At 31.8% G+C, this 17,965-nt stretch overlaps 1 protein-coding gene across 11 annotated transcripts in view; it reads right to left on the bottom strand.

The window, feature by feature from the left end:
- The window catches only part of LOC100741755 (protein scalloped), a 345,993-nt gene that overhangs the window by 197,793 nt on the left and 130,235 nt on the right, over positions 1-17,965 (bottom strand). For 8 of the 11 annotated variants that reach the window (XM_024370314.2, XM_033322929.1, XM_003492431.4 and 5 more), the window contains one exon: positions 11,494-11,574. The exons of 1 other annotated variant lie outside the window; for it this stretch is intronic. In XM_024370314.2, the coding sequence (XP_024226082.1) occupies positions 11,494-11,530 (37 nt within the window). In that variant the 5' untranslated portion in view covers positions 11,531-11,574. Of the gene's footprint in view, positions 1-11,028; positions 11,120-11,493; positions 11,575-17,965 lie in introns of those variants that run through there. 2 more of the 11 variants (XM_024370318.2, XM_033322931.1) reach the window with 2 other exon arrangements.

The raw sequence follows: 17,965 nt of genomic DNA, 5'->3' as shown, positions 1-17,965 counted from the left end.
CACATATTTTTTAACGGATATTGAGATGTAAAATAGCTTCCAATTAGATTTCTTACCATAGAACATGTTAACTTTACAGTGAAATTTTATTTTATGATAAATAGCCTTATTATGTTTGTAGGGTGTACAATGGTACGATGGTAAATGGTATAATTCAAGAGTTTTACAGAATGTAACTTTGTTATGAAATTTTTATGATTGAAGAAAAGAATTTTACATAATATATTATATAATACTTATCAACTTTTTCCATGAGCATGGAAAAAGTGTTACATAATGTAGATAATATTATATTTGAATTTTCTTTTTTTTCTGTCTAGTGTAGCTTTCTTCAAAGAAGACAATTTTAACCGACACTATGTTTAAACCATCGTTTTTTCATTCAAAAGAGAAAATTTTATGTAATATCGCGTTTGAATTCTTTCTTTGATAGAGACTCTTTTAGGCAATTTTAGGCAATATGTACATATATATATTTCGCTGGAACTCGTTTTTATGAAATGGTTATTCATAAAGTTCCCGGCACTAATTATAGCTTTAATGAAACCATATGTTGACCATACTCACTTTACCATATCATTTTGCAAGGTACTTCATAAGGAAAAGTGTAACGTTAATTAATAATTAATTTCAACGAAGCAACTTGAGTATTGAGACAACTGAGTTACCTAAAAGTGCTGATAATAATCAAAGTTACTTGTTTAATTATGATACGTTGAATTGAAAACAGTGGTTGTATCACTATATATAATTTGGATAATTTGAATTGATTAATTATAATAGCGTAATATTTGACACTTTAAAGCTTACAAGCATCAATAAAGTTAATCATGGCTCTTTAGTTTAACTTAGTTATTTCCATATGAAGACCACAAAGAAGGAACGTATTGTACCTACTTTTGTTCATAATCTGATTTTTACGTTATAGTCTAGGTAAAAAGAAGTTCTTTAGTACGTTATTATTGAAAAAAGGAATAGTCTAGTATTTTCTAGTTTCAATTTGCAAATGACGAACAAGATTTCAAGTTAAGTTATTCAATTTTAAAGTCTGTTGTGTTGTAATTTGGATTCTATACCTTAGATTCCTAAATAATATCAAATTGTTATTCCTTAACAAAAATTAAATTATTATTTTCTAATATTAATTAATTATTTCTTAATTTCTATTCTATACTTATATGATATATATTACACGTATACAAATTACAAATATCATTTATCACGTAAAATATAAAATACAAATGAAAATAAACCATTAACTGAAACTATTATCGTCAAGTACAATTGAACAATATCGAAAAGGGGATTATTTATTAAGTTTTCACAAAATAAATCATAGATCGATGAAGTTTTATGAAAAATGAAATGCATATTTAAAATTAGAACGATCGATAATTTTGAAATGATCATGAGAATGGAAAAAATACGTATTTAATCTTAAAATCAATCAAAAGAATAATTGCGTTAATATAAAATTAATTAATAATGTAATTAATTTTGAAGATTCATAATGTCATCATCATCTTTTTCTGTTACGGCGTTTATATTCTAGTAAAGAATATTTGGCTACCAATGAAATGTTATTCTTCTTCAATTTTATCACATATTAGAAATAATCCTATATGTGTAAGTTCCGATTAACGTCCTTCAACCTTTCACTTTTTCAAATGATTCAATAATTTTTTATCTTGCCATCTGAAGGTTTCAATTCCATTCCCGCATGCTATGGCTTTAATATGATCTCATAAATAACTGGAATAATTTCAACCAACGATCAGGATTTTAATTGTCTGGCGTAACTTGCATCAATATCATTCGCTCGATACCTCATCTTACCTTTGTTATTTATATCTAAACGAATTATTAATTTTTTCACATCCGTTCTAATTTTATTAGTTATATTATAATATTATATTACAATTATATTATATTATATTATATTATATTATATTATATTATATTATAATATTATAATATTATATTATATTATTCCTAATATTAAATATATAATATTATAATTTATAATACCTTTAGATTTCTATAATCAAATATGATCTACAGAATCTTATTACTCTTACTACTTAGTTCCATACAAGAAATATTCTTTTATCAATTATACGAAAACATTCAATCACATACTATTATTATTAGATCAACGATTAATAAATTAGAAATCTTGTTTCAGTCATCGCAGAATCATAAAATATCTGACAATTATGTGTGTATTATTTTATCCGGAAGGCTTGAGTCTATTATTTCCGACATTATTCTTTAATATAAACATAATTTTTTTAATATAAACATAAAACAACAAGAAGATGAGAAATAGAAGGCATTGCCGTTTTATTGAATTCTTCTAACAAAAGCTAAATTCTGTAGAATTATAGACGATAAACGGGATTCCTGGAAATTTTAGTTGAACGTTCGCAATTGCAACGATTTAAAAGCGATAGAGGAGAAAAATGATTTTAAGCCAATTTCTAGTAAGGTGATGGTAAAGTTTCGAACCTATTCGGGCAGCGTTTGATTCCCCTTGGGAATCCTTTCTTGATTTACTAAAGTACTCGTGCAAGGTTCAAATCTGTTGTGTTTAGATTCGAGTCTTCTTGGATATACCGCTTCTGTTTTCTAAATACTTGTAGTGGATTCGAATCTAATTTATCGATTTTTATTAACAATACACAAATTTTGCTGAAATATGCCAATTAATGATAAATCGGAAGCAGTACTTTATTATCTTTTTTCGTAATCAACAGATGTATGATATGTGAAATTAAATTGTTGCAATTAAAATCATATTAATTATATCAAAATTAAACGCACGATTCGTCGAAGTGTTAATTGACTTTAGGCATTGTTATTAAAATTACAAGAGACTATGATATCTCTATCAACTGCAACTCTCAATCCATTCGAAAGAATTTTTTTTATTTTATCAACAGCTTGACAATTAAACGAGCTGAGAATGATGAAACCTTTAAATAACAAAACTGCTCTATGATATTTGATATTATCAGATGCCAATCTTTTTACTGTATATTAATTTTTAAAAGTGAATTTCATCTTCCATATTTTACGACGGCGCTAATAAAACCGGTTTAGAATTCATTATATCTTCGATTAATCCCATGTTAGCAAAACTATCCTTTTATTTGATTCTGGATCTAAATGAGTATATCTTCGCTCTCTTTGTAAAATTCAAAATATTGTCGTAGTATTGAAACAGTGAAGATATCAAAATACTGTTTCTCTTAACAACTATACCTTTGACTTCTTCAAACGTTAATTAAGATCCAAGATGTTTTTTGCAATTTTAGCTGTTTTATTCCGTTTGTTAATATTCCGTTTTAGTTCGCTTTATAGGCGTCGAGTATTACTTCTTTAAATTCTTCTTCATTGATATTAGTTAGTTACTTATCGTCTCTTTCTCGCGAGATTCTCACAAACGGTTCGAATCTAGCTTGGTTGGTATTTGAGTCCATTAATTAATTAATTTTATCCAAAATTACTATAATATATAGTAAATAATAATAATAAATATAATTAAAATTATAAATAATTTTATCTAAAAGGTTATTCAACCTTGAATTCTCTCAAATCGTTGAGATCGTGTACTAGGCGAAAGGACAAGGAAGTGGCACTATCGGACGAATAACAATTTCTTTGCAATTTTCACAATCAGAATGCTTAGACGCAGCAGCCGTCAACAGAGAGAGGAGAAGAGAGAGAGAAAGAGAGAGAGAGAGAGAGAGAGAGGAAAAGAAAAGGCACATAACTAAAAAATCGCATAAAGACCCCAGTATCCTTTACTACGCTCACATATTCAAAAAATCAGCTGACATACAAGTAAATATCCTAATATTAGTTAGTTATCTCTTCTTTATTATGAAATACTTATAGAGGATTCGAATCTGGTCTAGTTAGTTCTTAGCTTCGTTGTTAACTTTATCTAAAAAGTTCTTCAAATCGTTGAGGTCTCACAAGAGGCAAAAGGGCAAGTGGCACTGTCGAGTTAATAACAATTTATTCGCAGTTCTCGGAGTTCTCTGGCTCGCATGGCGCAAAAGGCGAGAGAAAAGAGAGAAAGAGAGAAAACGATGGAGAACCATGGTTTGCGCGTGTGTCGCAATGTCCCTTAACGGCTGACGGCTGTTAGAGAACCGGTCGACCTCGATACACCTCAGCCTGCCTCTCCGCTGCGTAGTACACCGGCTAATATACGTATTCTCGATACGAGCACCATGTCCGGTTTCAATGTACACGCACGATTATTTCTACGATTGGTAAATTTGTCTACTACGTGCGTAATTAGACTCCTATGCGCGTCGTTTCTTTTTCGATCTTTCGGCGATCGAACGGAAACTGTTCCTTGTGTTTCTTGCGTTTTATCAGTTGTAACAGGAACACTGTGTGCGATTGGTTCGCTATTCTGTAACTTGTGAAACTGAAGTCACGCGAAGCTAATATTAATAAGAATTTTAATTCTCAGTTGGTATCGTCGAGTCGTAGATAACACGTCAATGTTGGATACATTTAATTTAGGTGGTTTCATTCCAAGATATCAGATTTTTATCTGAATTCTATATCTTACACGATAAATATCATTGACGGGTTTCATCGTGTAAAATATAAAATTTCTTAATTAAAATTTACAAATTAGTACCAACTTTAATCGCTCATTAATTTTAATTACTTTTAATTAATTTTTAAAATTTGTTTTTTGATTTTCATTATTCTGAAAAGTTCACCTGAAAGTGTTTTCTTCAAGAAAAATATGCGATTGGATAGAAAAAGAACGTGATTACTACTGTGAAATAAATTTAAAATGTGTCCGACAATAAACGAATTATTTAAAAATCAATCAAATTTAAAATAACATGTCAAGATGTAAATATTCTAATATCTTAGTATCCGAACAATGCATAAATATCTTAATAATATTCTTTGCCAGACATCGACAAAACGAAAAAATGCAACACACAAGCAATACATAAATATTAACAACCAATATACGCATCACCACAGTCCTCTGCTCAACATTTTCGTCGAACAAATTATCCACCTTTCAGTTTACATGATCCGTCGACTATTTTAACGCTGGCTTTTCAGACCACGTACCCCAGCCACCAGTAGTCGAGAATATATCGGCCAATTTTTCTCAAACTAACCGCAGCGGTCACTATGTTTAGCCAGTGAGACCGGTAATTTTTACTTTCAATTTCTTTTCCTCTCTTTTTTTCTTTCTACCTCGCTTTTCCCCTTTCCTCCTTTTACTGTTTCTTTCAGGTATACGTGTCACGGGGAATCGGCACAAGATACACACCGGTAATACATTGAGGGATTCGTAATTGGGTCCGATCGGATCCCTGTCGATGAAGTTATCGCAAGAAATAGTTCAGGCAATTAGCTTGCTCGATAATTACCGGTGCTCGCTCTGTCTGTTAAAAAACGACTACGGCCGAAGAGGAAATTGACAGCACGGTTACGCTTGGTACTCGTTGCTTTTGCGTACTAAATCGCCTATATCAAAACTACACGAAAAATCTTGTCTCTTATGTTTCACTTTATTATAAACTCTGCTTCATTACATGTACGTCAATACGTTCTTCTTATTCCATAGACAAAAGCATTAAAGTACTTCTGTGTAGATATGTTTAATTTAAAATATTTAAATTTTAATTTCACACAAATTTTTTCATTTCTTGTCTTGTCTTGTATGAAAGACAAGAAGAACGTAAGCGCCAGATTACGGCTCTCGCGTCTTTCCTTGTTTTCATATATAAAGTTTTACAAAATTAAAATTAAACATATTTAGACACAAATACTTTAATAATTTTGTAAAAGAAATAAGAAAACCGCATGGGCTGGCATATAAAGAAACATAAAATTTAATTTAAAAAAATTATGGAAACATCTAAATGTTTAAAAATATGATCATGAAAAAGAATATGTCACATTATGATACGTGTCCCTTTGTACCAAACAATTCATTCCTTATATCATTACAAAAAGAATATCTTTTCGCAACAAAGTTACTGAGACGCTCTATATCCTTTAAATATCTTGTATTTTCTTCATATAGGTATTTTCAGATTTGTTTCAAATTTTAACAATATGATCATGATAGTCGAGCTAATGAAAAATTCAAAACAGTGCTGATGAGATTTCAAAATGTTTAACAAATATAATATATATATATAATATAATATATGAAGATATCTACAAGTGGTCGAATACTTCCGTGATTCCGTGTATGTATGTATATAGATCTAATAAAGAATTAATTGAAAAGGTACTATCATATTTTATTAATAAGCAGTTGTTAACAAATGAATAGAGTAATATGTCTTTAGATTCAATAACCTACTTGCGTAGGCAATACGAGTATTTAGAATGAAATCAATCATTAAATAAGAATTTTTGTGCAATTAGAATGTTTCAATATGCGTTTTAATGTTTCAAATGCCACAAAACAATAAATCTCGGCAACTAATGAGCGCAATTAATCATTTCTGAGCCCCATTCTTCTTCTTCATCGTTCCAGCACATCTAAGAGACATAGAATCGATAAGAAAGGTATAACGATTAATAAGTGGTGCAACGTGTTCCACTTTCTGATAATGCATAATGAAGCACTGTGTTATAGCATTTATAACCGAAATTCAATTTTTTGTCAGTTATCTTAATCTATGTGTATTATTTTCTTCTTTGTATTTTATTAATGTTTTTATTATTTTGTTAACTGTTTGAATAATATGAAAATCATCTACAATGGAAGAGTGCTATAAAGACTCTATTTCTAATTGCTCTAAAGACAAAAACTTAGTTTTGATAAGAATTGACAGATGAAAATAATCGGAGAAATAAAAAACTATTCTAATTTTTATCAATAATTACACTTTTGCGGTCCATAAAATTTCGCCAATTTATCAGATAATTTTAAAAATTACATTTCTGGACTTTAATCGTGAAGTGATACTAAAATCAGATCAACAGAAATGTACTTATCATATTGTTTTCTTGTGACCTTCGTATCTTCTTATACGGAATATCCTATTTGAGGCAAGCTATAGCCCTAAAATGGTAGATAAGAGAAGAAAATAATTTCATTTGGCAAGATTAAATTGTTTCGAATGGTGTATGGACGTTTCTAATATTTAAAAACCATCTCTATTTTTTCAAATTTACTCATTTTTATATTTGTTTATACATTTATTTATACATTTTTTAATACTTTGATCCACAGATCTTTGCGTTCTCTATAGGAAAGTATTATAAGGTATTTAGATCGAAAATTGATTAGCTTAAAGGTATATCGACTTTAATTTTACACAACTTATCGTATGAAAGACAAAGAAAGACGCAGTTCTTTTATATTCATATTTCCCTTCTCTATCATACACTCAATCTGATGAAATTTAAATTGAATTGTATTTTAAACTTGTATTTCAGATTCAAATTTCCTTATACTTTAATACAGAGAATAAAAAACGCATCGATTTACGCAAAAAAATTTATGTTTATTTAAAAAATAGAGATGATCTTACAATTTAAAAAATACCATCACTTCCAGAAATATATACGCCAGATCACGTATTATTCGAAACTGTTTAATTTTATCTTAAAATTTATTTTTTATGTTTCACCGTATTTCAGAACTGTAGTTAGTCCTAGTTACATAGGATAACCTGTATATAAACTTATTGTCCTTATATCGTACAAAAGAATTTGTTAATACTAATGATTTATAACTTGTGACTTGCAAAATTTCATTAATAATATTAGCTAAATTATGTGGAAGAGGTCGTCTTAACACTTGCTTTCTTATGCGATTGCCTTATGCATTTATCATAGCATAGACAACAAACAATCGTACACACGCGATCATCTAAATACTCCAACAAACGCTATTTAATAAATCTACAAACTGTCATCGCCTTCTCGTACCGGACAATGCAATTTCATTAATAACGTGATGTTCAACGCGTCGACCGATCGACCGAAACTCAAAACCGATCTCGTTAAACCGATACCTAAATACCGTGAACAAAACCAATCGAGGGAAAACAAAAAAAAAAAAAAAAAGAAAGAAAACCAACAAAACACGAGAGTATAATAGGATAAAGCGCGCTCGACGGAACCGCCATTCAATCTCTATCGTCCGAAAAATAACCCCATCTACTATTTATAAACACGCAAAAACTGAGAATAAAAATAGAAAAATAAAAAAAAAGAAAATAAAAGCAAAACAAAATCCATGTATATATACAATGAATTTTATATAAAAAGTTTGGAATGTGTTAGTCAATCGAGCAGAAGTTGATAGGATGTGAAATAGCGACACTTCTTCTTTGACAAATATATGTTTAATCTTTCTTTGTTTGTTCATAGTAAATAAACTGTGCATTTGTACGCGCTTATGCAAAATTTGAACGTGCACAAATCTACAAAATATATGAAATATACAATGTATAGTACTCGTTATAATATTTAATAAATTACAGCATTCTCCACCGAGATTCCATTCTTTTAATTATGTTCCAAAAAATATGAAGTTGCATAAGTATTCTCAGTTTAGTATAACATTGTTCCAAAGTATACAATGACGAACTAATTTCAGATATATCGTACGCCAAGTGATTAAGAGGAAGAGCAGAATACCATGCAAATACTTTCGTTACTCCCTGTAATTCTCTCAATTTGCAACTTTGATATGTCCGATACACACGTAGAAAGAGCTAAAACCGCAATCGGCGCGGCAACGGTGCCAATGATAAAATCCCTCTCCGACGCAAACTGCATCGCGTACCGCAGTTGTGTTCGGCTGCACCAGCCAACCGATAGCTAAACACCGGTGCGCGGATCTTGTTCGTGAAAGTAACGGGCCTGCCGGATCGTTTATATTTTTCAATGCAACCACGGTTCTCTCGGTTGGCCGGGTTTATGATTTTGCTTAATTAATGGTCGCCTCCCCCGTGGCCTCCGCCGTAGTCCATCCCTTCAACTCTATCGTCCAACGTTAACCCCTCTTCTCTATTCACTATTTTCCCCACCATTGCCAACGCCTCCCCACCCATGCCAGAACGACCAGCAACAACCTGGTGGCCATTAGCCTGCACGGATTGCGCAATTTCGGGAAATTGCGAAGTAATTCGCGGTTGCGGCCAGTCTCGCTCTGGAGGAAGGAGAGAGAGGAGAGGAGAGAGAGAGAGAGAGAGAGAGAGAAAGAGAGAGAGAGATTCTGGGAAAGCACGGCAGGTTTGAGGTTTTGTTGAATAGATATACAGAGTGTCGATATATTTTCGAGTGATTGATTTGGTTGGTTAAAGAACGAAAGAAAGTTGGGGTAAAAGAAGGCAATAAAGCTAGAGATCCACCGCAAAACTAAGCTGTGATGTGTCGAGTTAAAAAATATTTGGGTTTATAAAAACACGAAGTTTACGGTTCCATAATTTCCACCAACAATGTTTTATCTGTTTCGTATTCATCTATTTCATTCTTGTACAGCACAGCTTACAATTAGCTTAGTTTTGGGCGGAAACGGTTTCCTATATTACGTATTGAAGCAAATATTTTTAAACATATCATAGCATAGTATAGCCTAGTTTAGTTTTTTCAGCGGATACCCGACTTTAACTTTTTAAGGTACAGAATCTTAAGGCAAAAGAAGGACTCTGATTGCACAGAAATTTTATTTAAAACTACGAATGCTCTGGATAAGTTTTGACCACGTAGTGACTAGATCAATACATGCTTCTTCCTATGCGTCTATTAAACGTGTGTTAGTCATATCTGTGACAGAACGAAATCGAGAGATATATTGTGAATCGTTGTGCTTGGAGTTATCTTAATATTTTGAAATGAAATTAAAAACATCTCCTATGCTTATAAATATAAGCACTAAGGAGTTGGACACTTTTCATCCCTCAATGTCCCAAAAAGTTAAGAAAATCGTTCGGAGTTAGTCCCTTATTTATGGTTGTGGAATTTAAGAGAGTTTGAGAAGGTAGAGTTGACTTATCTTTAGATTGCCAAACGTAACTTTACACGAAATAATTCATTATACGATGCATAGATTCTATGATCATAGAGGAAGTACAGTTGGTCACGGAAGTATTCGACTGTTTGTAGAAATTTTTTATGAGTACATTCTGTGTCTTATGTGGAAACATTTTGAAATTTCATTAGCACTGCAACGAGACTCGATGATTATGTTCGTATGATTTGAAACAAATTTGAAAATGTATATAGACGCTACAGGATATTGCAAGTGTGCGTGCGCGCGCGCGCGCGCGCGTGTGTGTGTGTGTGTGCTATAAACAGTCACACACAATTATCAATTTTATTAACATCAATATGTATTCAATAGGTGTGAGCTAACGATCGTATTAAAAGAAGTGATTCTTAGCCAAATTTCATAAGCGCATATTTGTGGAAATTTTATACAAACAAAAAGAAAATTTAGCGAGAGTTACAATTAACAAAACTAGAATTTATGATACTTGAAATTAGTGCTACAATATTATATGATCACATCACTCAAAATTTCACAAAAAGAATTATATGTCTTTTATTTGCAAATATTTGCTTGCACGTTATCTTTGATTTGTATATATGCTTAAAGAAAGATATCACGTATAGAAATATTTATTATGTAAAAATTGAATACCAACTTCCTCGTATTTCATTCTAATTTTCTATATTCACATTAACTGTCTGATTAAGCTACTTCTACTAAGATATTAAACATAACAATATTTAAAATTAAGTTAAATCAAGTTATGGATTCGAATTGAATCAATAACACGACTGCTTTCTCGATTAGAAAAATTTGATTTATAATACTTAAGAATATATGAATTCTACGAAATTGTCTAAATGTGTTAAGTTTTTAGTTACATCAAATTATTACTATCCATTTACTAGTTTTACGTTTCAAACACTTCCATTTATAAAAATCAAACACGTGACACGTGCTTTCAAAGAATACGTGACAGAAAAACCATATAGATGAGTTTGATGACCTACCTCGTGCGAATTGCATTTAGAAATTCATCCAGCCTCCTAGAAGAAATTCACCGTCCGCCACGTGTATCGCGAAAATGTCTTACGCAATAAGCTACGAGTACAGTCAAATATTTGACACATTAAAGCATAGTACTATACCAACTCAAAAAAGAAAGAAGCCCGAATAGAAAGATTAATTAAAACTATCAAACTTGAATAAATAAAGGAAAAATTATATAAATTAAGGCTATTTCTGTCAGCAAATTACTAAAATAAAAACGTCAATCCTTATCTAGTGTGTCGACAACACTTTTCATTTACCATCACCACTATTTTAATTAAAAAAGAGAAAAGAGAAAAAAGATAGGAAGAAAAAAAAGTTACAGCAATAGGAGTAACAAAACGTAAAATAAAGTAATAACCGCGATCAATGGCGAGCTATTTAAAAAGAAGGGGGGAAAATAAAAAAAGAAATGGCTACAATACCGATGCTATTCTGAGTACTGAGTTCCCAGTCTTTCATGAGGATTTCTCGGGCAGGTCAGGATGACGGCGACGTGGGTGCACCTATAATGCAGACAGTGAGATCGTACATGTAGAATTACAGTTGTAGATATAAGAGGAATCATGCGGTTGTTGAATATTCGCAAATTGTGTTGCACTGTGGTCGTCAAATGTTCGTCAAACTTTATGAAATAATTAATACTTCTTCGAATTTCAGCTATTTCAATTATAGTAACATTTATACTTTTTGGTCTAAAATGTGTATCGTACAGGATATTGAAAAGAGCATCGAGTAAATTTTACAAACATTTTACAAACATATACTGTTAGGTATATGTATATATATGTATATGGAACGGATGGATGGTGCATATGAATAGATGTTCTTTGTGTGTTTTTGTAGTTTGAGTTTGGTACGATAATTAATTATTAGAGCGATCATTAAGTTTTGGTTTACTGTGAACTATCACAAAAAGAAATATTTACTATAAATTATGTATATTTAGTATTAAGAAGATTTGATGGATAATCATTAAATGAATGAATAGATCGTGAATATTTATGCAAATTCATGATCTTATAAACATAATTAAATATATAAATAGAAAATTGTTTTATCTAGTAAATATTTTAAAGCATAGTATATTTCAGGTATTTTGTATATTTTGTATATTCTTGTTATTACTGTGTATTTGGTACTTCGAAATTTCTCATAAATGCATAAAAATCCGCAGTCTAATCACGAATAATCGAAATATTCACGTGCGCTATTTTAAACAAATTTATATTTGGCAAGAGTAACATAAAACATTCTTTGTTCCAACTCGACAATTTTTCAATGCCTGATTTATTTTGAAAGAAACTATAAGTGAAGAAATTATAGCAGCTCCGTACCAAGAATTTTCGAACTGTAGAAATTACATATACGATATTTTGAAGTGTCGTGTATGAAACTACATGTATAAAATTTCATTTAAAAAGGCGACATTTATAAAATTGCAATCATTAATTCCTCGTTTTATAGTTAACATTAAATATAAACAGTCTTCTTTTATTAGCTCCTAGACAAAAATATCCCACAAAAATGCCTTACATATAGACACGTTTGTTACAAAATCTTGTTTCTGTCTTGACAAATAATTTTTGTTTTGGAAATCTATGCTTCTTTCATAATCCTATAAGATTATAAAATTATGGATAGATTATAGAATATGATTGGTTTAAGCCTTGATATCCAGGAATGTTTAGATTAGTATAACTTTGTAAATTGTGGAATTAGATCTGTTGATTTTTATAGATAATTTAGAATTCGTAATTGAATATCTCATTAGATTGGTCAAAAAATTCATATCTCAATTATTAAAAATTGCTAATAATATTATTAGCAATTACAAGTTTTTTATAAGTTGGTAATAAATATAAAAAATATTTAATAATTAATATTTAAAAAATGGAATATTTAAAATAATTTGTGAGAGCTCAGAGCATTTGGATAAAATTATAATGTTTTACAGCAAATGTAAATGAAACAAAGTGAAAAAGTAGTATCAATTAATCAATTGATTCCAGTAATCTAATTTCAAGAAATTAAGCATTCATAGAAGCAATAATCGCATTCAGTTGATAGATTGAGTTATATGCTGAAAACGATGCATCATTAGAATTCATGAAGGATTTGATGCATAATTGACTAAAAGCAAAAGTGTACTCTATTTATCTTATTAATATATACAAATATGTGTTGTATATATTTAATTTTAGAACATGTGTTAAAATCAATCAGTAGTCAGCATAATTAATGTAAAATAACACTATTTAGAATCTATTAGATTTATTTAGGAGTTGTACCTGAACGATTTCACCTTCTATACATAAAACGTGATAAGGGTTCTGTAAAAGTGAAATAATTTGCCACTATGTATATTTGGTTACCATTTTAATATCAGAATAATGCGTCAAACACTTGAGTAACATTAAATACCGCAAAGCTACCGTAAGTGCAACGTTCGTAATGTACCGAAGAAAAATACCATGAACGCGATAAATTATTACACTAAGTCGACTCGACACGACACAATGCAATAATAACAACAATAATAACAGCTTGCAAACGCGAGTAGGATTTTCTTGCGCTTGTCACGAAGGACCGGACGTCCTGACTTTCACGCGGACTCTATAGTGAAATCGGCTTATTAAGGTGCGTTTAGACCAGACAAGCGAATGTTTCGTCGTTTGGTGATTGTTCGTCGAACATTCTAGTATAATTCCTTATGAAAAAGTAAGAAAAGAATACTTATATATTTTTCGTACAGAGCTTACTTTTCGAGAAATTTGAGTATGAAAATCTATGAAGTATACTTGAACTGAAAGTAGCTCATTTTGGCCTGGACAGGAATAAATAATCGGCAGGAAGTTATTCTACGTATGAAAATAAGTCGAAAATGGAGAATAACATACAAAGCGTCACAAGACGCTTTATTATGAAAAAAATAAGTTATCATATATGGGCCAATTTTGAACTTAACATGTTCAAACTGTTGTTGTGTATGTAAATATGAAACTTTTAACGGAAAAATTTTATTTCATATTTTTTCTTTATTTGTACATACAAAATTACCTTCTGCTGATCTTTTACTGATACCTAGCCGATAATTAATCAAATGCAAGCATACTTGGTAAATTTTCGGTTTCCTTGAAAACTAAACCTTTTTACTTTTTCATAAGGAATCATCTCACGCCCGGTAGTATATATATTCAGCCACACCCAGTATAAGAGTATACTTATAATTACAATGTTCTTCATCAGATATTGTTGTCACGAATCCGAGTAACGACTGAACTGGAAATAACTACGTACATATTAAACATTGTAGATGTTCCATGATCTAATCTTTACGAACGTTCGTACGGACACGCCATGAAGAAAATCTTTTGACGTAAAAAAGTTTACAAACAGATTGCTCGATGTTCATTTGCATCAAACGAGGACGAACGAATGCCCCTGCTCTCGTTTTACCTTCTTATCCCTTTGGTTTAAACGCACCTTTACTTACGATCCGCTCATAAGCAAGCGGGTGACTCGTGGTTACGCTCGCTCGCATCTTCGGAAAGCGTGGAGACGAGGAGCTAGCGAATGGGTTAGTATTAAGAGTAATATAACCGTGCACACGCTTTTCCATATCGAGACCGACATTATGTAACGCGATTGTCTTGAATCACGTCGTTAGAGTGCTATCAAACCGCGTCACAGGAATTCATGGCAAACCGCCTTCCAAGAATGATTCTTTGTTTGTGAAGCTTCGAAACAATTATACATATATTTATATATATTATACAAGGTGGTTGGTAACTGGTGGTACAAGCGGAAAGGGGGTGATTCTACGCGAAAAAAGAAGTCGATAATATAGAATAAAAATTTTTTTTTTAATTTTTTTTAAAATCTACAGTGAGATCCGTTATAACGAGACATGATAAAGTGCACGCGTACCGAGCGAAAATTCAAAGGCGATTTTCTCGAAAACAAAGCCTGAAACGAAAAATTTTTATTCTATATTTTCGACTTCTTTTTTCGCGTAGAATCACCCCCTTTCCGCTTGTACCACCAGTTACCAACCACCTTGTATAATATATATAAATATATGTATAATTGTTTCGAAGCTTCACAAACAAAGAATCATTCTTGGAAGGCGGTTTGCCATGAATTCCTGTGACGCGGTTTGATAGCACTCTAACGACGTGATTCAAGACAATCGCGTTACATAATGTCGGTCTCGATATGGAAAAGCGTGTGCACGGTTATATTACTCTTAATACTAACCCATTCGCTAGCTCCTCGTCTCCACGCTTTCCGAAGATGCGAGCGAGCGTAACCACGAGTCACCCGCTTGCTTATGAGCGGATCGTAAGTAAAGGTGCGTTTAAACCAAAGGGATAAGAAGGTAAAACGAGAGCAGGGGCATTCGTTCGTCCTCGTTTGATGCAAATGAACATCGAGCAATCTGTTTGTAAACTTTTTTACGTCAAAAGATTTTCTTCATGGCGTGTCCGTACGAACGTTCGTAAAGATTAGATCATGGAACATCTACAATGTTTAATATGTACGTAGTTATTTCCAGTTCAGTCGTTACTCGGATTCGTGACAACAATATCTGATGAAGAACATTGTAATTATAAGTATACTCTTATACTGGGTGTGGCTGAATATATATACTACCGGGCGTGAGATGATTCCTTATGAAAAAGTAAAAAGGTTTAGTTTTCAAGGAAACCGAAAATTTACCAAGTATGCTTGCATTTGATTAATTATCGGCTAGGTATCAGTAAAAGATCAGCAGAAGGTAATTTTGTATGTACAAATAAAGAAAAAATATGAAATAAAATTTTTCCGGAAAGGGGGTGGTTCTACGCGAAAAAAGAAGTCGATAATATAGAATAAAAATTTTTTTTTTAATTTTTTTTAAAATCTACAGTGAGATCCGTTATAACGAGACATGATAAAGTGCACGCGTACCGAGCGAAAATTCAAAGGCGATTTTCTCGAAAACAAAGCCTGAAACGAAAAATTTTTATTCTATATTTTCGACTTCTTTTTTCGCGTAGAATCACCCCCTTTCCGCTTGTACCACCAGTTACCAACCACTCTGTATATTGTTATACACGCGCGTGCGCACGCACACACACACATACACACACACGACATATACACAAGGTACTTTGCTGCACATTTGATTTAGAAGAATTTTATATTGTACTGTGAAGGTGAATTTCATTTCATTTTACTTAAAGTACGTTACGTTAGGTTAAACACGAATAATTTTTCATTTGCAGATTTTTGCAATGATTAGAAGTAATTAGAACGTATTTGTCTAAATATTCGATTCGGAAGACTTTGAATTTGTACTGGAAAAATGGATTTTATTTAATTTCCCTTAGGTTAGGTTAGATTAAGTTAAATTGGAACGACTTTAAAAAGCGTAACTTTGAAGCCATGGGAAATTTTTATCTAGATTATGGGCTCTCTGGTTGTGAGTAAAAATTTGGTTGGTTTGGATTAAGTTTGAGTTATATTTGGATTAGGTTATGTTGTATTGGTGTGCGACATTGAAGTAATTTGAAACTGTTTCAGGCTTCTAGAGTTTTGAATTGTGCCTACAGAGTTTTGGCTCGGTTTGCGAATATCGGTTTGTTTGCTTCTGTATTGATATTTTAATACGAATTTGACGGAAGTGTTTTTATATGTCGTTTAACGTTGCTTCTTTGTTCATTGTTGAAAGTGTCACACTATAAGGAAATAAATTTGACAATTTGAAGAATGATTGTATTTTTAAATTGGAATTTAGAACCTAATTAAGGTATCTCATCAAGCTCAAATATTTTCCAAAACCACTTATGACATTCGTCGTGGTAAGAAATTGACTTTTATTTACATGATTTTTAGAGTAGGAAGCAATGATGGGTTAAAAAACTCCAAAGTTTAGGTTATGTAATCATTAGAGCAAATGAGCGATGTATTAACAATATAATAATAATGATTACCATACAAATTGTGATCCAATATTAGTAAAGTGTAGTATTACAAATAGCTCTATTGTTATTAGCTATTTGATTAAAAGTGAAAATTATATATTTTTATTATAACTCAGAATTCTTGCATTCGTATTAAGCTTCATAATAGATTCGTTTTTGTTTTCTTAACAAGATATCAAAGATCGTCACTTATATATATGTCGGAGTCAGGTTGGCATTTTGAGGCATTCGATGAACCTTTACTTACTTTACCGTCGCGGATGTAGCTAATACTTATCAGTGCGAATGTGGACACTACAAGAGGCTATGAGTAATGGCAATAGGGTGGTGACAGCGAATTCAGGTTCGATAACGAATCCGCGGTCCACAGGATGACGAGTACCAACGTAATACACGATTCGGATAACTCAATCAGCAATTCGTCCAACGATTAATTAACTAACCCATAATCCAAATGAAACTGCCCTTATATATTCCTGTTCCCACTTCTCGGGTCAATCTTTGTTTTTAAGGAGATTCATATAATCATTTCATACCTCTGTCAGGTACACGTCCCTCCCGTGATCGTGGCTACGTCTAGTAACCCGCTATGTCACTTCTAGTCCGAACCCATCGTCATAAAGCCAGGTTGGAACATTAGAACTATTTCTTATTTTTATTACTTAAGTGTAGCTATAATAAAAGTCTGGACTAGGGTATTGTGGTTTTTCCCAACATTCCAGACGGGAAATCCCGTTGTCCTTCCATCTCCGACATATATATTTGTAGGGTTTACATTAGAATTAGGGTTAGGGGCGTGAAACGAATCTTCGTTTGGGTTACACGTTGTCGTTATGCAATAGAGAAGACATTGACTAGTACAAATACGATTATTATAGAACCGGACAAGTAACCGTGGTAGTTAGGTACTCGAGAAACTAATGACAAT

The sequence above is a fragment of the Bombus impatiens genome, unplaced genomic scaffold, assembly GCF_000188095.3.
Source record: "Bombus impatiens unplaced genomic scaffold, BIMP_2.2 scf_0733, whole genome shotgun sequence".
Taxonomy (NCBI): Eukaryota; Metazoa; Arthropoda; class Insecta; order Hymenoptera; family Apidae; genus Bombus; species Bombus impatiens.
Note: the sequence above shows the minus strand (reverse complement) of the source record. Positions and strands in the feature narration are given on the sequence as shown.